Consider the following 27944-nt stretch of genomic DNA (forward strand, 5'->3'; position numbering starts at 1 on the left):
GATCAGGAGTGTATGTGCCTCGATAAAGAGACCATCAGTGCCGTTATAACGGCAACCCGTCAGCGCTCATATTGTTGTGGCTGATTGGTGGATACACACGCCAGAGTGTGTCTGCCTTACTTCACTGAGGATGGCCCACACCGCAGAGTCTTTGAGGACGGAGAGCCGCAGGGCCACAACGGGGTTAAAGGAAGGATCCACGGCCCCCTCCGCCACACCCTTCTCGAAATGGCCTGTCCACACACGCACACACATACACACACCAATAAATTATATGTACAGTTGGAGCACACAGCCAATAAATCATCATTCAAGCAGGTAACAAAATGAGTCATTGGAACTATTACCGTAACCAGTACTGTTCATTGTTATTAATAAATCTCATTTCACAGCAGAAACTTGATCAAAGAGAAAAGGTGTGAAACCGTTTCAGTACACGGTTCAGTCGACTCACCAATCCTGTAGAAGCGATCTTCTGTCCGCTTGTACTTCTCTTTGGTCTGCAGTCCGCTCTCCTAAAGACACACATTAAAATCCAGATCAGTCCTTTTCTCGGAGCGGCACAGTGATGAATGTGACCAGACTGCAGCGACGGGGAGGGAGGCGTGGGTCACCGTGTCAGAATGCATCACCTCTGGCAGTGCGCACAGCGTCGATAATCAATAGGCTGCGACCACTCAATGTAATCTAATCAGAGTGGTTTGTACATCACACCACGGACAGATGACGTGTGTGCATGTGTGCGTGTGTGCGTGTGTGTGTGTGTGTGTGCGTGTGTGTGTGTGTGTGGTCTCCCATACCGAGACGGGCAGTATTTCCACTGTGGTGTTCTCGATCTTGTCCCCGGGGTGTTCCTGGTTACCGCTGCGAAACAGGAACCTGCCAATCACACGGAGGCTTCATTTGAATACTGTCAGGCGTGGAGCGGCGTCTCCAGCTCCTTCGGCAGCCAAACAGCCGCTCGGCTTCACTGCTGTCTTAAAGCCTTCACTGAATTTGGAATCATAAGAATACATCAAGCGTCTCGGAGTTTCCGGGGCTCGAATGCTTCTCCTCAGATCTCCGGTTTAAGTCAAAGCTACAGCGTTCTTGAAATTCCAGTCTTTCTTTCTTTTTTATGCAGCTGGAGCCCCAGAACCTCGGCACATCTTAAAGCAACTGGAGGGTGGCGTGAATACACAAAACATGAGTGTAGAGGAGAATATGAAATATCTGAGGACTGAAAGAAAGAATATAATGTTCCAGTTTATCAGAGAGAGTTTCCCTTCTCGGTGCAGCCATGCTAAAGGTCTCATTCCCAACCAGCGTTCCACCTGACGGGTGAGCGGCTGTGTCTGGCAGTTCTCTCGCTCTCTCCTCACCGTCGCCTCGTTTCCACAGAACCGGGCGTTAAGATGGAGGTGAGCTCTGCTGCCAGCGGCTCCCGTTCCACTCCGGCTCCGCAGAGAGTCGGAATCAAGCCTGCGAATGCTTAATTTAGAGCACTTTCATTAGCTCACCCTAATCCCCGGAGCCGTGCACGCTCATGTGCGTGTGCACGCGCTGACTGAAGCTTAAACCTGAATCGGTGAAGGACAGCAGGGTAGTGTCAGGGAAAACACGAGAGTTTCTCCATTAACAGGACTGTGCAGGAGCATCCAGGCGTTTGAAGAAACAGATCTGTTCAGTCGTCACGATAAAAACTGGATTTGATTCTAATTCCTATTGTTTAGCCCTGGACCGGGCGGAGCTGGACGGAGGGATTAACTGGCTCTTTAATTTACCCCACTGTTATCCTACTTGGCCAAAACGTGAAGCGCTGCAGACGAGCCCAACACTGACCTCTCGATGCTGACGGGCCGGTCGAACTTGAAGAGGACGTAGTCTCCGGCAGTAGGAGTGATGGCCCAGAAGAAGTCCTCTCCCAGGTAGGTTTTCTCCAGTGTGTGACCCTGATACACCTGGACCACACAACACCAGGACGGATCCTCAGTCTCAGTTAATTCCATCAAGAATCCTTTCTCTGTGTGTAAAAGGATCTGTGGTGTGTCTGCCTCAGCGGGACGACAGGGGAGAGGGACACACCTTCATTGATGTGGAGACTTCAGCTGGAGGGTTAACGTGTATCTTGTGGAGCAGCGGCTTCAGGAAGTCCTTGTCCTGCAGCAAACAGAAGGCAAACCGGAGTCTGTACACAGGACCGCGGCGGGAATCCACCGTCAGGGAGCAACGCTCACCGTGAGCTTCTGGATCTTCCCAGCCAGAGACGAGTGAAGCCCCACGTGCTGAAACAGCGACGGCCTGAACCGCACCCGCAGGCTGGACTTCTGCCGCTCGCAGTGTTTCTGAGGGAGGAAGAGAACCGGGGGAATGAGGGCTCGTCCTCCACCTCCCGCCTCCCGCCGCCCCCCCGTCGTCTCTCACCGCGTCCTTCTCCGGGTTGCAGACTTTGACCCACAGGATGTGGTCCAGCAGCCAGTCGATGGGCTTCTCCTTGTAGAACATGAAGATGAACTCAACGATGAGGTTCAAGTCCGGAGCCTGGAACATCTTCCCTGCAGGAGAGGACCCAGACGTTCACACATCTTCACTGATCATCCAAGGTCACTGTCGAGAATGAGCTGCAGGAGCTGATGTGAATGTGGCGACGAGCGGATCCGAGACTCCGTGGAGTCAGAACAGCAGTGTGTGACTGAGGCCCCGGTGCATGCTGGGAATGGACGGGGTGTGTACCGATGAAGCCCAGCTGGGAGAACTCCAGGATCATCCAGTCCTCCGACGACAGCTGCAGGGCGAAGTTCTTCATGGTGGCAAAGTAGTTGGGCTTGGCCACGATGTCGTCCTCCAGCTGGAGGAGGAGACGCACAGAGGAGTGAGGACAGGAGGTGGACGGGGTGGGGGCAGAGGGGGGACGGGGGGGACGTCTCCTCTAGATTCACACAAGGACAGCCTGAGCTAAGAATCTAATCTGGAGCTGCTACACTAGCAGCTGACACTACGGTGAGACGGTACCTCTTCCCTCCAGGTGAGAGCAGACAGACCACACACACACACACACACACACACACACACACACACACACACACACACACACACACACACACACACACACACACACACACACACACACACACACACACACACACACACACACACACACACACACACACACACACACAAAGAAGACAGATTAACAGCACATCGACAAAGAGCAGCGCTGGGTCGATCATCCCAAACTGTTTTCGCAGATAAGATTTCATGAATTCTCGGAGGATTAGACTAACGAGAGGAACTGGCTCCATTCAGGATTAAAAACAAGAAGAAAATCACCGACGACCAAACCGAGACAAACGTCCACGGCGAGGCGGCCTGTCTCGCCAACAGAGCGGGGCCGTGACGGAGGCAGGGCTGAGCCAGGGCTCATCGGCACGGTGCACTCTGGGATTCAACGCTGAGAAGACGCCTTCAAGAGTTTTTTTGCTTCAGCGTTTGAAGAATGAACTTGCATAACGTGTCTTAATTGCCTCCTGCTGAAACCAGAGCCGGAGAGCGGCCGTGGTGAGGAGCTGGCCGTGGCAGCAGGATCAGAGACCCATTAGAGTCCACGGAGTGAGAATCAGTTCCATCGTCTCTACACTGAAGCAATAACAAGGCTTCAACTCTACTGTGGTGAAAAACTTTTAAATCCTGAAGCATCCATCACTGACGTGTTCAGATAAACTGCTCAGATCGGTGTGAAGGTAATTTGCACACTCTGCTCCCCTGACCGGAGCGCTCACTCCCGTCTCGTCTCTACGTACCTGAACGTAATAGACGCCTTTGCTCACGGCGTACATCATGAGGAAGGAGTAGTCCAGGTTCTGCTTCGTACGCCATCTGAACAAAGCAGAAGAAGAGGAAGCGTGCGCAGATTAAAGCTCAGAGGCGTTCTCAGGTACTGTCTGCTTCACATGCATGGAGCGGAGCTGTTCTCCCAGGTATCCGCCGCCGCCGCCGCCGCAGCAGCAGGCTCCCTCTGAATAATTGATGAGCCAAAGCTGTCACACTAATTGTTTGATCCAAATGACGTTGCGGTCTGTGTGACGGCTGTTCAACAAGCGCTGCAGGTGTTCTTGTGTAGGAGGTGGAGCTGGAAAAAAAAACCTCTGACTGCAAAAACTCAGTCGCACGCGTCACGCACAGGTGGAGATATCGTTAAAAAGAGAGGATGAATGTGTTAAATTCAGCCAGGTGGTCCACTGCTGAGTGTGTTCAGTTAAATAAATGTGCTCAGTCAGAACATGAGTCCAACACTGCAGCACGGTGGCGATCCTGATGAAGACAAGCTGACGGCTCGCAGCGCTGGAGCGGCCCGGCGCTCCGAGTCCTGCAGGACTCCATAAACCCGCCTAGAAACCGATCTTTAATGAAGCCGGTTGTTAGTCGGAGCATAAAGACAGGATAAGAGGGAGCGAGCGTCAGAGAGCCACAGAGAGAGACGGAGCTGCTGCCCATGACCTTGATCTGACTTTGAGAACCGCCTGTGGAATACTAAGCACCCGGCAGCCTACCTCCCTCCCCCCTCCCTCCCCCGACTCATCCTCATCGCAGCTTTCTTCTGTTTTATTCTCATCGCGTCGAGATGGTTTCTCCACCGCTCCCATAACTATTTCTGTCACGTCTTTTTGCGACGAGCTGCCGGAGCGCACAGACGAGCTCGTCGAGGCTGTCCTCACCTGACTCTTTCTTTGGAGTCTCCAAAAGTCTCCTTGAGGTTGGTGAGATCGGGGTAATAGGTGGCTGGAGGGGAAATCACCTCCAGCAGGCCGGAATTCAGCTCTGTGGAAAATCTGTGGGGGAAAAAAAAAGAAAAGAAAAATCTAAATGTGACGATTACGGCTTCGTCTGGACACTTCTCTTTGACACCCTCATCATGTCCACCTCTCTGGCTCTGGCAGGCGGCAGACAGGTGCACTCACTCTTTTTCCAGGCCGGCCACAACACTGTGCACGTAGTCAAGGTCAGTCTGCAGGAGAAACACCAGGAAGACATCAGACAGGCAGACCGTTGAGCGCCGTTTTCTGACTTATCACAGCGACGTCAGCGGATGAGTCACGGTGTGGGACTGAGATCTCACCTCCCCGACGAAGACGATAATAACACAGTCCAGCTTCTCCTCCGGTGACAGCTTGTCTATCAGCGAGCGGAGCGTCTCCGACAGATAGGACTTCACCTTCCGCTTCACCGTGGGGATTCCCATCACCATGGTAACTGCAGGACAGCCACAGAGAGGGTTCAGGAGCAAGGCTGGGGGTGCGAGTTCAGTCAAGAGGACACAAAATCAAACAATCCTTCCTGTTAGACTACACGAGTCCTCCTGGCCAGACTGACGGATGAGCGATGGAGACAAAATACCGACAAATCTGTGTCTGCTGTTCTCATTACTGTGGCTGGACTTCAGACCGAGATAGTGCGTATTTGTCATAGATGGCTCATATCCAGCCTCATTCTTTATCCTTGGATCTGCAGAGCGCTTCTAAATCTGGCTAAAACAAACAAAAGCCAAACTGGCCAAAGTCAACAGGATGGAGGAAACAAGAGGACCGACGTCTGTTCTGCAGCAATCCTGCAGATGCATCCATCTCCACCGAATCTCGACAACGTCCCTCTGGGATTAAAGTATTTACTGCTCTGTTTTGTTTTGAAGCAATATCTAGAAAATCCTTTCTGTAACACCCAGAAACCCAAGATCTAATGAGATAAAACTGCCCATGAGTTTAATCTCTATAATGTCTAAAGACAACAGAGACAACGGATCAAAACACAAGCTGAGGTTTTTTCAACTTCAAGATATTTACAATATTTCTAGGCGAGTTTCATAGGTCAACATCTCAATTTTCATCTTCAAAGACAGAAAAGTCCCAAGAAGCAGCAGCTTTCGAGATCATGTGAGAAAATGTCCTTTTATAATGACGTTCAGCTGATCAGCTGGACAACAGCGGCACAAAGACAACTTTATATGATCTCGTCTCAGCAAGAGGAGAAAACCACATCGGACCACGAAACAGAAGATGAAACGCTGCTGACGAGTCACGACATCAGTTTGTTTCAGAGGGAAAGACAGCGGCCCGTCTCCCGGGAGAGATGCTGCTGAGCGGCGAGTGAACAGTCAGCGCGCAGCCGAGTGACGATCAACGCCGGGGCCAGCAATTCCATCAGGCTGCTGATCTGACGCCAAGTCTGCCTTTTTTTTCTTGCAAAGGAAAACAAGTGAAGACAGCGGCATGAAGTCGGCCATTAGCCCGCATGCTTCTGCTGGTGTTTCTCTCTGTCTGTGTGCCTTCGGAGCGTTCTCGCCCTGAAGACGCCTCCCGTGGAGACGACCTGCAGCCAGTCGGCACGGTTCCAAACCAGGTAGTGAGTCAGACGATTCAAACAAGCTATGTGACACACTGGGGGGGTGGGAGGAGTGTTGAACATGGCGTTTCGGCTGGTGGGGGGTGACTGGGGGGGGTTGAATGAAGGCACAAAACAAACTGCAGACGCGGGATGAGTGAAGAACGCAGTGGATTCGACAAAGGGTGCAATCCTCCAGAGTGATCTGTGCAGCGTGGCGAATCTGTCCCACTTCTGCTTTTGTGTTTCTCACACTGAGCTGCATGTCGTATAGCGACACCCCCCCCTCACCACCCCCACCAGGAGGAAAGTAGGTCGAGGATGAAAGGAGAGTGTGGGAGGAAGGAAAAAAGAAACAGAGAGTGACAGAATCTAAGAGGACGGCAGACACTGAAAGAACCATAATGCATGCAAGTACAGCTGGAGCACGACCGAGTCCGACACCCCCCCCCCCCCCCCCCCCCCCCCCCCCCCCCCCCCCCCCGTGGCCTTTGATCAGCCCCCGTCTCCGACAACCCTAAAAACCTCCAAGACAATCTGCATTCTCGTCCACTGCTGTCACACGAGGAAGAACTGACACACACTGCACTTCGTCGCTTTATGAATGTGGATGTGTTGATTTGGAGAAATGACGGAGGATTTCCTTCACAGCGTGGCGACGACAGGCTCAAACCATTCAACATGCACCACAAACACAAAACAGTTTCTGAAAATATGAGAATATTTCACAACACTGGATGTTTTTCCAAGTTATTTTTACCAGAGGCTGTTATCACTACTCATCTTCTCTTCACTAATTTGTTTCTTTACTTCATTATGTTTTATTATTTATCCATCATTATTGAATTTACAAAAACAGAACCCAGCAGTTTGGAGCAGGCACACCCAACCAAACCAGCGACAGCTCTCTGCTTTATCCACCTTCCCTGCAACAAAATGTTCTTAAACCGAACAGAAACAACACAGAGCAAGTCGAAATGGAAATACTGATAGAAACGCAGCACAAAGAACGCTTCAGCAGGTATGTTTTTAGAGTAGACAGACTTCTATATTCAGCAGTATGTTTGCAGAAGCTGATAACTTGAGTTTTGTTTGGTTTAAATGAGAGTTTGTAACATACAAATCCACGTTATCCTAAAAAGAAAAAAATCTACGGTAAATGGTAAAAGCTTTCCTGGTCTAAAATCAATAGCAGCTTTGCAGTTGTGACACGCAGTCTGACATTCATCTCTAAACACCCACATGATCGGCATGGAGAGAGAGAGAGGCCTGATTATTATTCTAATATTACAACACGTGGGCGTCGGACCCCCTCCCTGCGGTCCTCACCAGCCTTCACAGCTGAGCTGCATCACTCCGGGCCTGCTCCAGTACAGCTCTGCACCGTGCACACGGCTCCACGCTCACAGCTACACGGCCTTCTGTCGCTCTGCAGCCACTTCAACCTGATAGAGCATTCTGCTAAATCCAACATCCACAGAGGTTTGTTATCATTGCATTCCTGCAGAAAATAAAGTGTGAACTCCACGGTTAGCGGTGTGTTTGAGCACCACTGCATTACGTGGAGTGAGAGGTGATTGAGTGCCGTGTTAATTTGCATGCGTGAGTAGGAGACAGCGAGTTTGTTCAGAGCCCGAAGAGTTTCCAGTGGAAAGGAGAGCGTTCCAGAATAGATCTTTTGATTAGAGCGCGTTGATTAATCAACTGGGATCACAGCTCCTGACACCCAGACTGACTCTGCAATCAGCTAAATCACAGGTTTGTTTGTCACACGCTGAAATTGAATTGTAAACGAGCAATGGCTCCCACGGCAGAGAAAGAGGCGGCATATGGAACTCGGTGCTTTCTGTCACAATTAGCTCATCGATTTCCCTCTTTTTGTCACAGAGCGTGAGGGAGAAATACTCTCCTCTGGATGCAGAGAGCTGAGAGGAGTCCCAGCAGGGACGTCTTCAGTCCAGCAGTGGGTCCTGGGGCTGGATTAGGGTTAATGCCTGGAAGAGATGCGGCTTCCCTTCTGAATGAGGGGAGAGGAAAGGCCTGGGAGCATGTGGGAGCAGACACATGACCGCCTCTGCCCCGCTCAGACAAACCAACACAGGCATTCCCAAATAAAGCCAGGTCCTCCAGTGCAGCTTGTGACATGGTAAATAGCTGGCCGCTTTAAACAAATGCCTGTGTATTAAGGGATGTTGCTTGGCAACAAACAAAGAAGAGTCTATGCAACAGGGCACAAATGGCTGGCAGATGACCGGCTAAAGCGACAACATGCCACAGTTTGCAATAACGCTAACGAAGGCTTGTAACAAGGCTTACAAAGGTCTTCTGTTTCGTCCTCCCAGGTTTCCTGAACCCAAAAAAATGACATTTTGCCCATTTTAACTCAGCCTTGTTAGTAAGAGGAGTGACTAAAACCACCGTCAGAGCAGCCGTTCGTCTATGCCATGAGGTGCAGGAGGTCTGCCGAGAGGCAGGAAGTTTGTGTGCCGGCGTCCGCGTGTTCGCCCTGCCACAGCACTGATCGACAACTGCCTCCCAGCAGCAGCGGCAGCGATGCGTCCAGCTGAGCCGGGCTCTCCTCTGAGCTGGAGTCAGCAGGAGAGGACCAGACTGCAGCCTCGGCAGCATCGCCCTCAGCCCTCAAGAGGCTGACGAGGAGCTCCAGACTGAACACCGTCCTGCTCAGTGCGATGCTGGAGGCTCTGGCAACAGCTGAGTGATGGGAGGAAATGCGTCGTACATGAGACGGAGCAGAGCATTTTCAGATCGGCTTGTCATGTAAAACTGGTTCATTTAAATTAAAATATATATATAAATAAATAAAATGAAAGTGGTCTGGCCTAACAGCAGTCAGAAGCAGAATAGTGTTTCTCCAGCTTCTCCACTGTGGGAGTTGCTCTGTTTTGAGAGGTCACTGACCTCCAGTGAGGTCAAACACGAGACGAGTCGGGGATTAAAAAAAACTTCCGTTTGCTTCCTACTTGTCTGTCCGAGTCTCGTTGTTCGGACCCTCCACCCGGCTCCGCTCCCCTCGGGCCCCCAATTCACTCCACCTATCGCCCTCAGAGGCCGGGGCAGTAATCCTCTTAAACAGAACCTGATATAGGAGGGGTCGCCTGCTGAACGCCGCCGCTGAAGGGTAAAAGGAGAACAATCTTAAAGGCCTAAAGCAGGCTGCTGAAAGCAGGAGTGAATGGAGGAGAGTGAAACTGGAGTGGAATAATCCACATGAATGGGAGCTGAAGCCAGAGCAGCTTTGCCACTTGCGTGAGCTTTGAGAATAGCTGGCTGATGCTGAACTGCAGCGCTGTGGGACAGAGCGGCACTCCGACAGCGCCGGAGGCCTCGGCAGCGTTCGGATCGTCTCCTCTCCTGTGTGTGTTCAGGTGGCTCATCGCGGCTCAAACGCCGGCGGCGGTCGGACTGGGTGATTCTGATGAGCTGCTGACTGTTTGCTGGGGTCCGTGGACTCTCAGGGAGATGCTCACAGACCGAGTTCAGTAATTTACCGTTTCCTTTAATGACTGGCCTCCTTTGCTCTGAGCCGTCTTCTAGTTTCATTCTACTTCAGAGTTGGGCTGTGACTCCTTCTGCACATGCTCAGTAGTTGACATGAAGAGCAGTGATTTCCTTCAGTGTGCTCCTTGGTAGAGCCATGTGATCACTGTAAACTCTAAATCTCAGACACCAGCAGAATGAGCACACCATAAAGCTATAAAGCGTTTCGCCTGCTGGGGTCAGAGCCCAGTGAACGCCTTCCTTCCGTCTAATAAAGAAACAAAACGCAAACAATCATCGACTTGAAGCTACAACAACGTAAGATCGGCATTTAGAAAACAAGGACAGAAATCCCTCATTAATCAAACTAAGAGGACAAATGCAGACTTTATGGAGCGAACAGGGACTTACATGGTGGATAAACTATAATTATCCTCAGCTGTGCAGCGTGGAGCCAGAGGGACGCTTGTTGAAAGCTCATCGCCAACTGAAAAAACCTGTTGAGACCTGACCGTGCGTCCCCGGGGCTCCGAGCGTCCCGGAGGGCTCACTGTGTTTGTGCAGCGGCGGCAGCAGAGCCGTCGTCAGAGGACGAGGCTGATAAACCGGCGAGCCGCGGCACGGCGCGGCGCTCTCCTCACCTCCTGTGCGGCCCAGGCCCACCTGCACGGCCGGGTGCAGGCTGCCCTCATTGTTGAGAAGGTGAGGCAGGTGGTGGTAGATGTTTGGCACCTGGAGGGGCTTCCTGTTGGCCAGCTCCTTCAGCAGTTTCTGCGTCTCATCTGGAAGCAGGAGGAGCGAGGAGAGCAGTCAGACCATCACGGGGACAGGGCCTACTGGGTGGAGCGTTTTAAGTCCTGGCTGAGGGACCTGTGTTACAATCAACCCCCAAGCCTGTGTCCTTTCACTTTTGTAAAGAAATAACTGAATTCCAGCAGAAGTATTCGTCATCATTATTTCCTTTGAATGCATTTTTTTTCTCAAATATGTTTATTATGATTTTTTCATTTTAGCCCAAAAAACAACAGATAAAGGAAAAAAAAATTAAATACAAAATTACAAAAAAAAAAAAAAAATAATATACACACACACATATATACATATATACATATATATATATATATATATATATATATATATATATACACACACATATATATATATATATATATATATATATATATATAAAACCCACCCCCCACCCTAAAACAAAACCCCGACATTCACTCATTGATTTCTATAATTCAAAGTCCTTGACAAGACGTAAAAAGGGCAACCAGATATCCTTAAAGTCCTCTAATTTTCCTTTGGCCATGTAGGTCAGCTTCTCCAGGGCCAAGTTGCTGGTCATAAGTTTAATCCACTGATTCACCCCAGGTCCCTCAGTGTTCTTCCATTTCAAAGCAATCAAATATTTTGCTTGCACAAGACAAAAGTTAACAAGCTTTCTTACATTCTTTTTACATTTAAATGTATCAGGGAAAACATGCAGAATACATAATTTATCATCAAAGGGCATTTTAAACTCAATTAAATCAGATATGACAGTAATAAGTTGCTTCCAAAATAATTGCAGTTTTTCACATTGCCACATACAATGATAGAGTGTTCCTTTTTCCATACCACACTTAACACAATCATCAGGAATATTAGGGTTGAAATGATGAAGTTTAACCGGTGTGATATATGTTCTGAATAACCATTTATATTGTACTAATCTAAATCTTGTGTTAATGGTTTGTTTTTGGACAAGTAAACAAGAGTTGTTCCACTCCTCCACAGAAATATTTGTTTTCATATCAGCTCTCCATGCTTGTAGATATGAAAGACTGTTCTCCTTTGAGGCTTCAAGCAAAATATTGTAAAATTTGGAAAGCAAGCCTCTACTTTGATGTTGGTTAATCGCTATATTCTCTATGGTGGACAATGGAGGTTCTGAAGTGGATTTTAAGTGATCAATAATAAAACTTCTGATTTGAAGATATTTAAAAAAATGTTTTTTGGGTAAATTGAATTTGCCTGTCAACTGCTCAAAAGACATGAGCACTCCATCATTGTACAGGTCACCAATTTTACATAGACCCTTATTCATCCATATCTTAAAACCCATATCTGCACGTCCTGGTTTAAATGTACAGTTACCCCAAATAGGTGACAGAGCTGAGAGCCCAGACCCCTCATTTAAAGTAACATGTGCCTGGTGCCATACTGTTAAAGAGTTTTTAACAAATGGATTGCTTGTATTTTTCAGCAGTTTTTTAATTTCATCCGAGTATATATAGGATTTTAACGGCAGTTCTGATACACTGCTTTCAATGTGTATCCTTTGAATGCATTTTAATAGAGAAGCAAGCGTCCAGAAGCAGGTTGGAATTAAAGGAAGAGAAAACTTCCTGTCCTTTTTTTTCTTACTTCACATTTAAACTGCAGCTTCTGGGAAAATCTTCTCGATTACAAGTTATTGTGTTAATCCAGGAAATCAATACATTTTCTATCTATATGTGCAACAGAGATGGAAACACGACCGGACTGGGACGCAAAGATTCATTTAAAAAAAAAACTGGCCACATCATATTTGGCCTGGAGCAGCCCTCCAATGGATACTGATAATAATAGCAATAAAAATAATAATACACTGAACCTTCTAAACCACAGTGGCTACAGGAATAACCTGGGTCTCAAATGAAAACCAGTAGATGAGAAACTGCCACAGAAGCGAGAGAATCAAAACATCTGTTATTGTGTCGGAGAGAATTAATCTCGGACAGTTTTTTATTCCCACCAGGAGAAATACAGGCTTTGTTTTTATTTTTATTTTTTTTTTTTTTTAAGTATAAACCACCTTAACTAATTCATCTGTAAATTATGAAAGGTGATATGTGACGAACATCTGTGACCAAAACCTGAATTGATAAATGTCCAGTTGGCCTTTTTTAGGTTAGGAACCACCTTGGCACACACTGGAGCGATGTTACCGTCCAGGTTGTGAAACTTTGTTATTTTCCCTGCAGTTACTCATTTCCCAGACAGATGAGCCTCAAAACGGGCGGGTGATGTTCTTTTATTACCTGCTCATAAAACTGCTGAGGTGTGATTTGCGTTTACTCTGAAATAGATTGAAGGCAACGTTTACCCGAACGCCTCCTGTCGGCGTTGGAGCTTCCAGGTAAGACAGCCTGGAGCCCAGACGGAGCGCCACCTGCCAGTTTACCTGAGAAGTTGGTGAGGGCGTCCTTGCTGCTGTTGGTTTCGGCGATGGCGCGTCGGAACTGCTCCAGGATGTTGTTGAGCTCGGACGAGCGCTGCAGCGTCCTGTGCTCAGCCACACGAAGACGCTCTTTCAACGCATGGAACTCCCGCTGGTACGCTATCAGCTTCTCTGTGGAGGAGGGACAGGCGGAATCAGGCGTGGGAGCAGGTGACGGCCGTAACATGACAACAAAACAAGGAGGCAGCAGGCTGGAGCGGCCGCTGCTCTCCAATGGCTGAATCATTTTCACTTTTCAATCATTCGTATGATCATCTCCATTTCACCTCGGATGCCCTTCTCGTCACAGCTGGGATTCAAACCAGGTCACCAGCCTGTAACCGAGAGCGAGGAACAACGGAAAACTGTGTCCTCGTGCGAAGCTGAGCGGCTGGCGGAAGAGTTGCAAAGCAGCGGTCGTGAAAACGCGATTATCTGTGTTCTGCTTGGAGATAGAGATCACAGACGCAGGAAAGAGCCTCGGTACAGGACGGAGCCTGCCTCGCTTCGGGTCACGCTATGAAAATATATGAAGAGCAACACGGATCCCTGCTACGACAGCAGGTTCGAGCATTTCAGCCTGTGTCCACCGCAAGAACCCAGTGTGACAAGAACACAGAGGTTTGGACCTCACGCTGCATCGCTCACCCATAAAGAGGAGAGGGAGCCGGCAGAACGTGTCTCAACAGAGAGAGACAGATTAAAGAAGCAATGACTCAGTAGACCTCAGTGTCTGAAGAAGCAGTTAGTTCTGCATTATTTATGTCAACATTACGAGTGTTGTTGACGAAGGTGGTTAGGAAAGGACGTGCATCACGCTTCACCGAACATCACTATCTGCATGTGGGACCTGTACGAGGCTGGAGGAAGACTTCAAAGCACATCTCAAGCAGCCGAGTGTGAGTGTGAGCGTGTGTGTGAGTGTGTGTGTGTGTGTGTCAAGCTATGGGTTAGGCCAGTCTCTGATCTTTCTCTTCTGGCAGATTTATTGTGTCCTTTCACTAAAAAAAGAAGAAAAAAGCCCCGACTCCTTTCTTTCCCGTTTCCAGCGCCGTCTCTGACGGAGCTCTTGTCCGTCCACCCTGCCGCCGCTCTTCTCTTCACAGACCCGTGCTGTTTGTGCTCGGTGTGGATCAGTACGGCACTCTGACAGGTGCTGTCGTTCTGTGAAAAGGGCAGCGTCAGACTTTCATCTCTGCGCCGCTGCTCTGAGGGTGGAGACGCTGTTGAAACCACAGCTGCACCCCCACACCGTGCCTCAGAAACAGAAACAAGAAGTGGAGGAACTTCCTGATCGGTGACATGTAGAGACATCAATGTTTTGAATATGTGAACTTTCCAGGAAGATAACTGAAACCCCAGGTTTACACACATTTCTGATGCACGGTGATTACTGAAGCCCTAATTCCACAAACAAGACAGCGGTCTTCTCCGTTCTGCAGTCTCTGGACGATAGAATGAAAGCACCAAACGCATTAAACAATTAGATCTACCTGGCGTCTGGTGTGTATATCCATGAAATCTCATTATTCTCCTCTGCTCTCACAACATGGGCGGTGGGGGAGGGGCTGAGTGGCCACGCTCTGCCTCGGAGCTCCACACTGTCTTCTGCTTGTTGTCCAGCCTTACGCAGAATCTCACATCATTTTTACATTTAAATAGCTTGACGCGCAACAACATACACTATTAGTATTTTCAGACAAACACTGGGTCCAAGCATCTTTGTCTTGGTTTGTAACCCCATGCAGAGCATAATGACCTGGAATATAAAGGAGGGAATAAGTGTTCAGAGACTGAAGCTTCAGTCTTGAAGTCCGACTCTTATTTGAGGTGAAGCTGTTGGACTAGAATCACTTCTGGATAAAAAATACACACCGATATCTGACGTTACCTCGAACCAACGAACAAAACATGATGTGAAAGTAGATAATTGTAAAGCAAGAAGAGGTGGAATGATGAATGCTGTGTTCTTTTCATGTACGTGGCGGCGATGTTGAGTCATCCTTCACTGTACGACGCCACATGACGACAGAACGAAAAGCAGTTCACAGGCGGTCATGAAACCCTGTAGAACACTTTCAAACGAAAGAGGAACATGATGCAACAATATGAAAGACTTGATCGGCCGACTCCGGGCTCGACAAATGATGAATTAAAAAATGCAGAAGGACTTGTGGAGTAACTGGAGTGCAAAGTTTCAGAGCTCTCTCTGCTCCCACACTCTGGATCCGAACCAACAGGTCATTAGACTTCTGTAAAGTCCCGACCCAATCGATTTCACTGTTACAGCGCAGCGGCATTCAAGAACAGAAAAATCCACATACTGAACTCGTGTCATGCATTTTCTTTTTCCTTTCCTCTTTCAAGTGATTTTCTCCAAATGTTTGCTTCTCGGTTCAGAGGGGTAGTGTTGGTCAAAAACAGGAAGTTTTCCATCTGTGGACAGCAGACGGTAAAAACTAGGAATCCTCCATGAGGAAGAGGCGACTTGTCAGCATCATATTCACCTTTTAAAGGCGTATTCATGCTCCAGGAGGACGGAATAACGTCTGACACTCGGGGGTGTGAGCGAAACAGCGGCGTCCTTCCGTCCGTCAGAAAACACACACTGAAAAATGCAGGGTGAGTTTGGCTTATTGTGGTAACCCAGTTTATCAGTAGCCAGTGTCTGGTTGAATATTTGCATTATTTTTATAAAGAGTAACCCATTTGCCTATTATTTAAACCCAATTTCTGGGTTTTCAAGGTTATTCACCATTTGAGTTGTTTTTCAGAGAGAAACCCATTTTTGGGTTAGAGATTTGTTTTTTTTTGTTGTTTTTTTCTTTTTTTGAAGGGAATATTATGGAGTTATCTCATCAACATCATTTCTAATCACACATCTTATGTACATGAAATGCATCCTTTACCTTCAAGCTAGGGTTGGCGATCTTGGAAAACTAGCGTTAGCATGTAGCATCTCCCCAAGGCTCCGCCTAGCTAGCTCCGCCCAGCTCCCACCCCATTGGAGGAGCTCCCGTTGGGAGCGGAGATGTTCGCGGCGCGCGCAGTGCGCGCGGCACTTCCGCGTCCAGTACGTTCCTGGCGTAAACCGTCCTCAGCGCTTCGTTTTTCTTTATCTGCACTACGCCAAGTTATGGCGCACTGAACGGTGAGTGAACCCCCAAACATTCGTCTCCGCCGTTCTGCAACGATGCTCCATCCTTCTACGTGCGCACTGAACCAGGGTCAGTGCACGCCATTGAAATGTACGTGCAGGGGGCAGGTCGAACGGCGAAGGGATCTGATTGGTTTTAAAAAAAAAAAGGTGTCCCCTCAAGACTATTGGTTGCTGTTTTTCCCGTTTTACTCCTGCTGTAGATAGAGGATATTTTCCAAATTACTTTAAAAACACGCTATGAATTGCTTCCCATCGGGTCATAAAGATCATTTTAACCAGTATTTAAAAAAATGTATCTCATTCAAATCGCCAACCCTAGCTTTAAGCATGCTGTATGTGACGACTATGACCGTACATGACAATCCTGGTGGTGGTAATGATGATAATAATAATAATAACAACAATAATAATAATAATAATAATAATAATGATGATGATGATAGTTGTCTGGCATCTTTTCGCATACTTCACAACTATTAGCATACTTCAAAACTGCAATTTTACCGCACAAAATGGCATAAAACGGCATAAAACCCTGCATATTCATTTGCATAATCAGGAATTTTTGCTCGCGTTTTACTGGAGGGTTTAAATTCAACTCAAAAACTGGGTTAAAAAAAACAAATAAAACAACCTATTGTATTAAAATAACAAAAACTGGGATCATCCTTGTCCGTACCAACATTTGTGTAAAATCGGGTTCTTTTTTAACCACACTGTTTTTAGCGTGTATCGTCCACCTGTCACCTTCGTCCAGGGTGTTGTGTTGTCTGCCAGCTCTTCAGTGATTGGTCAGATTTTTCTTGTTTTCGTCTGCATTACATTGCCTAACTTGGAGGCGTGGCCTTTGAGTGAAGGGGCATGGCCTCACTGTACGAAATGTCCTGAATGAACAGTTAATGTTGTTTTTCAAAGGGGGGCAGTGTCAAACCTGGCAACCAGCCCATTTACGGCACTGTGACACTTGACAGCAGCACATGCTTGTGGGTCACTGTAGCTCAGCTAGCCAGTGACGACAATAACGTAAAATGGATCGGTTTGTAATTAAAAAAGGACAAAAACCAGGACTAACGGACAGACGAACAGACGCACGGTGTTGTACGGAATAATAAGGATAACGAGGCTGAGGAAGCAGCAAACGAAAATCAACATGAAGACACAAGAGAGGGGACGAGCGGACAAACGACAGATGTCCCGAATAAAAAACGAAAGGTACGAGGCATACAAGATGAGCACAGGAAAATTCAAGAGAAATGGACTGACGAATTTTTATTTGTTCTTCATGGAATGAACCCTCTGTGCTTAATATGCAAACAAACCCGCATTGGTTTCAAACAGAGCAACTTGGAGCGTCATTTCAAAACTGCGCATCCAAAATTCAAAGAAAGTTATCCGCGTGACAGTGAAAAGAGGAAAATAACACAGCTCACCAATTCACTCTCTGAGCTGCAAAATCTTATCCACAGGACAACCTCCGCTGCAGAGCGTTTAACAGAGGCATCTTCTGAGATTGCGTGGATTTTGGCGCAAGCCAAAAAACATTTCTCAGACTCAGAAATAGTAAAAGTAGAGCCATATGAAATCTGTGTTAACGGAATCGCGGACGGAATCGCGGAAATGACCAATAAAAACGGAATTGGAATAAAACGCGGAATATTGCGGAATTCGTCCTAATCTGGTCTGAAATTCAGTTTTCGGGAGAAAATGGAACCTTATAGTGCAAAGCAAACATGCCGGGGGGACCGCCTGAGCTGCTGCAACGTGTACGTCACTTCCACAGCGCTGCTGACATGCTAAAGCTGCGTTCACAACGCCAAATGCTTTCCGCGATTTTGCGTCAAAATACCGCGACGATTCCAGCCGCGACGAGACGCAACGCAACAACACGATGTCCAAGCGAGCTGCTCCCTCCCCTCTCACACATTCAAAAAAGATATGAAACTCCACGCTAAGCGCTAAATGCAGAGCAGAACAGAACACGGACTTTTATGCCTCAGGGGAAAAGCTTTTTTGTAAATACTGTCAACGTACTGTGGACTGGACTCGCAAAGACGCATGCGACTAATTGAAAAGTATTTCTTTGTTGCAGGACTTTAAACATTAAATGGACTGTTATATCCTATTAAATTGTGGACATTTATTCATTTCCACTTACCAGACACCTTTTTTTATGGTAAAAATGAGCATAAAAAAACAAAATACCAAATTCAGAGATATTAAAACGGAAAAAACGGAATTTGGGAAAAAATAAAACGGAATTGGGGAAAAAATAAAGCGGATTTCCTATACCTCTATAAAAGACTGCTTTTTGGCTTCAGCAGAAATACTGTTCACAGAATTTGACAACAAGAATGCGATCCTTAAACAAATTAAAGGATTACAGTTGCCTGATTCAACAATCATAAGAAGGACGGAAGACATCGGAAAGGACATACGTGACCAGCTGTTGGCCGACCTGCGTGCGGCGCCTTGTTTCAGCGTCGCAGTGGATGACAGCACAGATGTCGCTGATGCTGCTCAGCTGTGCGTTTGGGTGAGATTCCCAAAAGAAAACTTTTTTCAAGAGGAAATGTTGTGCTTACAACCACTCCATGGCCAAACAAGAGGTGAGGATATTCTGAATGCGCTTTTGGTATTTTTTGAGGAAAATCACCTCTGCTGGTCCAAACTTGCAAGTGTGTGTACTGATGGTGGCCCGAGCATGCGAGGCAAAGAGAAGGGTCTTGTTGGCCTCATGAAGAAAAGAGATGACATACCCAGTTTCATCAGTTTCCACTGCATCATCCATCAGGAGACGCTGGTGTCAAAGCTCAGGAACAATGATTTCCAAAATGTGATGCAAAAGGTTGTGCATGTGGTAAATTACATTGTCTCAAGAGCACTTAACCACAGGCAGTTCAGGCTGGTAATTCAAGACTATGACGCAGAGTACAGTGACTTATTGACACACAGTGAAGTCAGATGGTTGTCCCGTGGAAAGGTGCTGGAGCGGTTCCTGAGCCTCCTTCCTGAAATTAACACATTCTTGGACAGCAAGGGGAAACAGCAGCCAGAGCTGAGAGACCCACACTGGATCATTCAGCTGGCCCTCCTCACTGACTTCACCTGTCACCTGAACACACTCAACATGCAGCTCCAAGGAAGAGACCAGCTTCCAGGTGACATGCCGAAGGCAATCAGAGCATTCCAAACCAAAATAACTGCTCTGTGGACACCTGACAGTGAACTCATCCACTTCCCAAAACTCAGAGCAACAACCACAAGTGACCCATCTTTGCAGCAGCACTTCAGCTGCAGAGGATTTGTTGAAGTTTTGGAGGAGCTGAAGGGCGAGTTTGAATCCAGATTCGAAGATGTGGCTGAACACAAGGAGATTTTCAATTTTATTGAAAACCCCTTCCATGTGGATGTATCTTCTCTCACTCCAACCTTCACACAGCTCTGCCCTGATAATCCTGCTGCTCTGGAGAGTGAAATAATTGAGCTGCAAACAAATGACATTCTCCAAGTTGAACTCAGATCAGGCGTTGGCCACTTCTGGAGCTTGGTTTCTCAAGCAGACTTTCACACTTTGAAACCATTGGTACAGAAAGCGATGTCTTTCTTCGTGAGCACATACACCTGTGAGTCAACATCTTCAACCATGAACACTATCAAGAGGAAACAGACTGACCCATGCTCATCTTGGATGCCTCACTGTGATTGCAACAAACTACAAATACAACATCAAGAAAGTCAAGGACATGCATGCCAGCTTCCGCTCATCCCGGTCTGAATTGAAAATGTATTGGCTGTGTTGTTTATTTTTTGTGGGATGACCAGTTTATATGTGGAAATGCTCAACTGTGACTTGATATGTTGTCGGCTGTCGCAAGAGTGGCTCTCCTCTTGACTTTGCTCTGCCAATGTGGCTCTTGTGAAAAAAATAGAGAGTATCACTGTTCTAGATTATTGCTGAGCCTTTCCACATCATCCGAGCTGACTAATCAAGTCATCAGCAGCACACTCTTCCAGTGACGTACGTGTCCGTTTCTGCTCCCCCCTAGAAAAACGTCTCTTCATCAGAGTTCAGGTCGAGATGATCTCCTCCGTCTTATTTCCATTTAATGGATAATGTGAGTACGTGCGTATTCTGGATGCGACGTGAGGCAACGTGCGGCGCTGAATATGTATGAGAAGCAGGACGGATTACACGAAGATCAGAGTTTTCTTCACAAGCGGCTGCTGGGAGCGTTATCAGTCAATCCATCAGCTCATCGGAAGCCTTCAGTGATCTCGTCCTTGACCTCCGCCTCTCTGCCGATACGTGCTGCTGACTGCCGCTTCAGGAGTGCTGATCAGGTCGAGTCTCAGTGAGACAGTATATGATGTTACAGCTGTCCTTCTTAATGACGACACGTATCGTACTTTTTCAAAACGACTGGTCACTGAAACAAACAATCACCAGCTGACTGAAGGAGACCATGCATACAGTGGCGCTCGCTGGAAAGCAGTCATGATTTTATACTTTCAGGTCTTCTTTTATGGAGAAGTACTGATTCATTCTGCATAAACTACAAGCTCAGCTAAATTGCACTAGAGGTGCAGATGATTTCCACCAGCTGTTGAGAGGAAATTGCATTTAAAGGGTCATTTAACCCAATTACACACACTCCCACAGACAAATTTACTGTAACCATGTATTTGGTTGTATCTATTCAACTGTATGAATGGCTCTCTTTGGCCCAGCTGTTTTCCAAATGATGATTTAAAAAAAAAAAAAAAAAGTATCCTCTGTCAGGATAGGAGCATTTGTTAGTGAAACTACAAACCTCCACGGGGACAACAGCCAAAGGCCTTGTGACTGTTGCCTCGTCACTGTAATTAACCAATCTTCTATTGCGTGCTTTGAAAAATCAGTACGGTCGATATGAATGTCGAATAACAATAAAGGAAAGGGCATAAGGCACAACACACAATAATATCTATACTGCCGCCACCAATCTAGCTCATCAGGTTTTTTTTTTTTTTTTTTGTTGGGTTCAATTTTCCAATACCAGCAGCTCGCTGAACGGCCCTTGAACTTGTTTGGGCAGCCCAAAGAGAATCTGTCCTCACGCATTAAGCCTGTGAAAAGACCATCAAGTGTGGCACCTGCCAGCCATGTGGCTCCACACAGCAGCTGCAGTGTGGAGCTGTGTACAAAGCCATAAAGGAGATTCATCTCCTCACTGTGGAGGAAAACACGATGTTCAGGCAGGAAAAGATTGACCTAAATTAACACAGATTAAAAAAGCATTCGTATGGAGGACATACACTCGATCAGAATGACATCAACTTCATGAAGAGATAAAAGTTAACTTATTTTGTAGCTGAACAGCTGCACTAGCAGAAACGTTCAAGCACGCTCACGCACATAAATACTACTGCACACGCACAGAGGGGTATTGATTATCTGTGGTATTTTCCTGACAGGGAGTGCAAGCTGATCCATGAGGAGGCAAGTGATAGTCCCTCAACGGTTTCCCACAGTTTTCAGACAGAGAAAGAGCACACCTTTATCCTCTTCAGTCCCTTTTTCTTTTCCTTTGCAATACAATGCAACTCTTTTCACTTCACTTGAGAAAGGTCATGGGGTCAAACCGAGAAGTCGTACCTGGAAGAAAAGAAAGGCTTGCCTAATATTTGCCCCTCTGGCAAATTTTTAACTTGGATTCTTCAGTTGCCTCTTCACGGCGGACGTATTGTTTTACTGACCTCCGCCCAGCGGCCCGCTGCTGCTGCGCCGTCACGATAAGCTCGGGCTTTGTGGCTGAGAATGCCGTGTGACAGCGTTGAGGGGAAGGCACGGGCCCTGCTACGCTCAAACCAACACTCAGAGATATCAGCGAGAGCTCCACATTTGATCCAGTGGAAACCTGACGTTTAGCCCAACAGAAACTACTTTTACATTTGTGCATTTTAAGCCTGACAACAAATAAGCAATAGTCAAATCAGTATATTAAAAAAGAAAAAAAATTATTCTGCAATTTTAAATGCTTAAATTCAACACTTTTTCTGCTCTGTGTGAGGGAGAAGCAAACATAAAATCACTGAACAAATAAAAAGTCTTTAGAGTAAATGTTTTTATTTTCTATCTACTAACAATATGACGCTGGGGCGATACTGTAAATAGGGCAAAGTGAAATAAGGCAACGTTCCGTCACTCCCTCAAATCATTTCCCAGTTGTTCTTGATAAGAGTTCCAGCTCGCTGTTGTTGAGGGATCACAGAAGGTGAAGGCCACGTCTATTTATTCATACACTGTCAGCTATCTGGAGCCGCAGTCACAAGGCCTCTGGTTAGACACGACCCGCCACACACACCAACGTGTTCAGTTACCCAACATTAACTCAACATCGTCTCCTCACCCAGACGCTGGACAGAAACCCAGTGTGTGTGAATGAATGGAGGGCAGTGTGTGACCGAAGAGGAGCACGAGGAGGGGGAGAACAATGATCACTCACTGATTAACAGCAGCCGACATCCTGAAACAGAGTCAAGGCTGTCTGTCATAAAGTCAGGTGGACGTGTGTGTGTGTGTGTGTGTGTGTGTGTGTGTGTGTATGTGTGTCTGTAAATGTACAGCACTCTGTCAATGCCTTGTCAGCGTTCTCATCCTCTCCCTCCATCACACAGCCCACCTCAGGCTCTTCTCATCCTGGCTCTTTTAAGATTTGGCCTTTCTGCTCTCCTCTTCCTTCCAGGCCACTTAGGATTTGTCTGGCAGACTGCCCTGCCTCATAGTGTGCACGCACACACACACACACACAAAGAAAACCCAATGTGCAAGCCACATCCTCCACACAGCTACCATCCTTACAGTACCATCCTGCCCGTTTACCTTCTCTGCTGCAATAACAGGCTCTATTTTTGGCCCATTGTTTGGGATGATGTGATGATGGAGGAAAACTCTGCCCGGACCGCAGAGGAAGGGAAAAGCACGGGCTTGAGGAAGGCGAGGCGGAAGTCACATTTGCAAAGGGGAAGACTATTTCACGCTCTGTAATTGTTAAGCAAGCCAATCTGCTGGGACCAAACGCCCCTTACGAGCTGCCTCAGTCACAGGCTGGAGATCACGCAGGAAGCCGTCTTTATGGCAGTCTCAGGAATTATTGGACCGCGCAATCAGCGTCATTTAGAAGAAAAACAGCAAGCGTGTGACTTTACTGACACCTACAAATCAAATTTTATGGTGTTTCCTCTTGTAGCGAATGAAAAAAATGAACTAAGCAGGAATTCACGGTTGAGGCCATGAAGCACACTCCACCACTGTGAGTTACATAAGTCGTCATTCACATCAGAAATGCTGCAACCTGTGCCTTCCACGCAAGAAGCTCAACACAGAAGGAAACAATATAGTAGTCCCTCATAGCTATTCTTAACACAAAACTAGCTATCTGGTCAGTATCATACATCCAACGACTGGAGCCCAACATGAAAACAGAGACAGACTGTCCCTCAGCTGTGCAACCTCCATTTATATCAATATTGTGTGTGTGTGTGTGTGTGTGTGTGTGTGTGTGTGTGTGTGTGTGTGTGTGTGTGTCACTACCTCATGTAGCTATGGAATTGCTTGTATGTGTATCATCTTTAACGTATTTCTTGTCAAAAAATAAACTGATGGGAACAAAATTTCCTGAGTTTCGAGGCCAAGCCAGTGTAAATGTTAGCAGAGAGAAAAAAGAAACGCAGCGTGTGTGTGACGGAGTGTGTCACCTCCTAAATCACAAGGCTGATGACGAACAAAGCCGCTGTGTCATCAGGAGGCGATACAGATGCCGATGTGGTGACCTGGATTGAGGAAGTTGTTTGTCTTTTATCCGTTTTTATTGTGCTCTATCCATGACTGTAATCTGTTTTTACCCGCTGAACTGTTATCGTCATTAAACACTGAAGGACGGAACACTCCGCCACCGCTAACCATCCACAATCCTCCATGTATTCACTCACAATGTTTTCAAAAACCTGGCAACCCGTTTCCAGAACATGCCATACACACAATATACTTAGCAGGATACAGATTAAACATACTGTTTGGAAAATAAGACTGAAGTAATTGATCAGTCCTCCTCTCCAGCCAGTATATTTAGTATTTATCCTGCTCGTTGATATTGTTATGGTGTACTGGAGCTACAACCAGACACCAGAGGGTGATCTCTCGCTGGGGGACGGGGGACACTCTGACAGAGAAGTACACATTCTGGAGAGTCATTCAACACGGAGTGTTTGGACAGCTGACTGGCACGGCGCTCAATCACAGCAGTCAAGTGACCAGCAACAAGACAGGCTGCCGGACCAAAGGGTTAGGCAAAAAAAAACTATACTTTGCCTAATATTTCCACTCGAATAACTCCCACCGCCAAACAAAACTACGATATTTGCCTTGAAGCAATCATAATGGAACCATGCAAACCAGCAATGGCCCTACATATAAACAAGTCTCCTGCACGCATGAGAGAAATTTACATTTTCAAAATGACTCAACAGTGGAGGCCGAGCACACTGAACACCCACGCTGGGCCGAGTCTGGAGGAGAAGCCTTCCACAACCACAGGGAGAGACGATTCGAGGCAGCAGAGGCTCAGAGCTTGTTTAAAAAAAAAAAAAGGGTCGTGTTAAAACTCGACAAAGAGAAAGAGAGCTGATGCAACACACAGCTGAGCACATGGATGACGGCTGCTGTGCTGCTTCAGGTACAAAGCATCACTGCAGAACATCCAACCAGAGGATGGACGATGGTTCTTTTTGTGGTTGAGCTTCATAACAGCGACTGTGCATGTTCATCTTGTTAATTTCTGCTAACCTACAGTCACAAGTGTCTGCTGAATGATCTGAAGATCACTAACTCCCGGCACTCTGAAGACAGAATGTAGGTCAGCACACGGATTGATCTCTTGGAGTCACGATGTGTGACTAATTGCATTCCTCTCATTTCGACTCATGGTGTTAAATCAGTCTCTGGAGCAAAAAAATCAAACTGAAATATGGGTTTTGATTGCATTTTTTAATTTAAAAAATGAATTTTTTTATCTAAATGTAACTATAAATAAACTTGCAGTTGACAGTGTTAAGATGTTGCCAACTTTTCCTTGATGTTCAGAAATGGGCTCTCCAGCCATTCCCCTCAGCCTCTTACTGCTGCTTACTGTCGGTCCACCTGTGAGAGAGTGGGCCGAGGCAACTCCGTGATACGGGACCGTATCAGGTCACCGGCATGTGGATGGCCTCAGAGGCATGCACGAACATCCGCACGCACGTGACAAACAAAACAGGCGGCGGCTCACCGGGAAAACAGCGCCGGAGCACTACGATAGGTCAAACGCTCCACGGGGAGGCAGGGAGCCGCAGTGTACCGCCACAGTAACGGCTGGCTTTAAATAGCAGCATTGGACTGTTTTTGTTTTTTAGTAATAAGACATTTATTAGTTGAGATGTCACCACAGGAACAATATAGAACTGAGCATTGATGTTCTGACTCTGTGATCATTTATCATACGACACTAACATCTTTAGATCTGACAACAAAAACACAGCAGGGTATCAACAGGTTCGGCAGACAGAGCTGGAGGCCGACTCTCTTGACCTTTGCTTATCATGCACGCACTTCCATCTCGCCGGTGGCGGACGGCTTGGGCCGTGCCACTCACTGCACTCCGTTTAGAGGAAAATGTTTCATCAAGCTGATAAACTGCGCTGTAATCACAACATGAAGCCTTGGTTTGGAATTTATCTAAAGGCTGCAATTATTTACACTGTGCTGATAAGAAGTCACTAAGGCCCGGAACCCTCCCCATCTAGATTAAGTTAGCCCTGGCAAGTGTGTGTTCAGCCTTAGTAACAGCAACAAACACACACTTGTGCAATGAGTCTGAGAACAGATGTTTGACAGGACATGTAAAAATTACAGTTAATGCTTGGATGACAGACAGAGATGCTGCTGCAGCAGAAAGTCTGTAATTACTCTTGAGTGTTGCAACTTGTGCAGATTATTATGGACTGGGCCATTCTGGATTATCCCTTAATGAGGCTGGATGCAAACAGAGCAACGTGGATGAGGGGGAACGTGGAGGAAGGTCAAATAAGTAGTAAATCTTTACAGACTGTGACAATCAGGAGGAAATAAGTGTTTTGGAAGAGTTAATGCGGCCCCAGTGAGAAAAGCAGCACCTGCTCTACATGCGGATGGTCACAAGTCTGCCGTTTCACCGGGGCCTTCACCAGGGGGGCAGAGAGAATACTCTTCCGAGAGGAGAACCGGGGAACGGGGCGGCCGCGGCGGAGCCTACCTTTGCCGTTCTGCCATGCCGTGTACCAGGAGAGGCTGAGGAAGGACGTGAAGAAGATGATCGCGGTGGCCACAGTTCCATTTCTGAGCCTCATCTCATTTCAGCAGGAGCCTCTTCCTCGGCGGAGCGTCGGGGACCCCGGAGCGGCCGATGCCTCCTCCGGTCTCTGTCTTCCTCCCCTGCTGCCTTCAGGGCGCCGACACGGGCGTGGGCGCGGGCATACGGGCGCGTCGAGCGGCGGAAAACGCTCCAGTTCCCGGGACCGTGAGGAGGTGGAGGAGGAGACGAAGAGGGGGGCTCCCGACGAGCTCTAGCCTCGGTGCGTCTTCTCCCGGGAGGGGGGGGGGGGGGGCTGAAGCGCGCTTCCTCCCACACCGTGTGGGTCGGTCGGTCTCTGCGGGTCGGCTTGTTGTCCGCGGCGGGCCGGTTACATGGTCGGCGGGACGCGGCGCGGACTCCAGCTCCAGACTCGCTCCATGGTAATTAGTGCGCTCCGGCCGTTTGCTACAAGTTGCACGAGCGAGCAGCAGGCATTTCGAGCGTGCGTGCGCGCCTGCGTGCGTGTGCGTGTGACGGCAGCTCCTCCGGGATAGGCTGCCGGTTCTCTGACGGCGTCCGGGCGGCGACGCCTCGAACGCGCCGAGAGTCCGCCTCTTTAGCGGGCAACAGATGGAGACCGGAGGGGAGCGGCGGGCTGAGCTAGCGCGGTTAGCTAGCTAAGTTTCCCCCGCTCGGCTCTGGCTCACCGCGACGCTGCTCCGCGGCTAGTTAGCACCGAGCTAGCGGCTCCGCCGCTGGTTCCGCCCTCCGCCGTGCTGCTGGTTCTCGCGGGCTGTCGCTAACCGCCGCTCTGCGGGTGGAGTGACCGGCTCCGCTCCGCTCCGTCCACCTGTCAGCACTTCCACACGGCCCATCCGCCCCAAACCTTCACAATAAAGCGGCGGGCCAGTGGTTAGCTCTTGTCTCACCGTGACCTGTGCTGGGTTCGAATACCGGAAGTTGAAAGTCCTGAGCAGTTTGCATGTTCTCCCTGAGGGGGTTCACTGTGTTTGTGTCTGTTAACTTGTTACTTGTCCAGGGTGTGTCCTGTCCTCACGTAAACATTGAAATCAACATTATCAAAACAAAACTTAATAAAATTGTTGGAATGAGAATCCTACATTCTTTTAGCAGGCAGGCGGTGTCAGGATTCTTAAGATGCTGTTCCTTTTCCTTTGCACTGAGCTGAGGGCTCAGCTCTAAATCAACACTCCAGACAAATGCTAAGAAGAACAGAAGAGTTCCTTTTCTGAGAAGAGAAGAAGGAAGTCAGGCTGTACTGCATTAACAGGAGGCAACACTCATGTTGAAATCTGTCATTACTGCACATGGTCTAGCT

At 47.7% G+C, this 27944-nt stretch overlaps 1 protein-coding gene across 1 annotated transcript in view; it reads right to left on the bottom strand.

The window, feature by feature from the left end:
• mgat4a (alpha-1,3-mannosyl-glycoprotein 4-beta-N-acetylglucosaminyltransferase A) overlaps positions 1–27525 on the bottom strand; it is a 30136-nt gene extending 2611 nt beyond the window's left edge. Inside the window, exons 1-15 of the mRNA XM_030112033.1 lie at positions 26567–27525; positions 13064–13231; positions 10494–10634; positions 5096–5229; positions 4938–4984; positions 4695–4808; positions 3780–3855; positions 2713–2827; positions 2404–2534; positions 2217–2324; positions 2065–2139; positions 1822–1940; positions 801–879; positions 455–515; positions 121–233 (exon numbers count right to left, since the gene is read on the bottom strand). Coding sequence (XP_029967893.1) covers positions 121–233; positions 455–515; positions 801–879; positions 1822–1940; positions 2065–2139; positions 2217–2324; positions 2404–2534; positions 2713–2827; positions 3780–3855; positions 4695–4808; positions 4938–4984; positions 5096–5229; positions 10494–10634; positions 13064–13231; positions 26567–26660 — 1575 coding nt within the window. The 5' untranslated portion in view covers positions 26661–27525. The remainder of the gene's footprint in view (positions 1–120; positions 234–454; positions 516–800; positions 880–1821; positions 1941–2064; positions 2140–2216; positions 2325–2403; positions 2535–2712; positions 2828–3779; positions 3856–4694; positions 4809–4937; positions 4985–5095; positions 5230–10493; positions 10635–13063; positions 13232–26566) is intronic.
• Between the last annotated feature and the right edge of the window lie 419 nt (positions 27526–27944).

The sequence above is a fragment of the Salarias fasciatus genome, chromosome 16 (assembly GCF_902148845.1).
Source record: "Salarias fasciatus chromosome 16, fSalaFa1.1, whole genome shotgun sequence".
NCBI classification, from domain to species: domain Eukaryota; kingdom Metazoa; phylum Chordata; class Actinopteri; order Blenniiformes; family Blenniidae; genus Salarias; species Salarias fasciatus.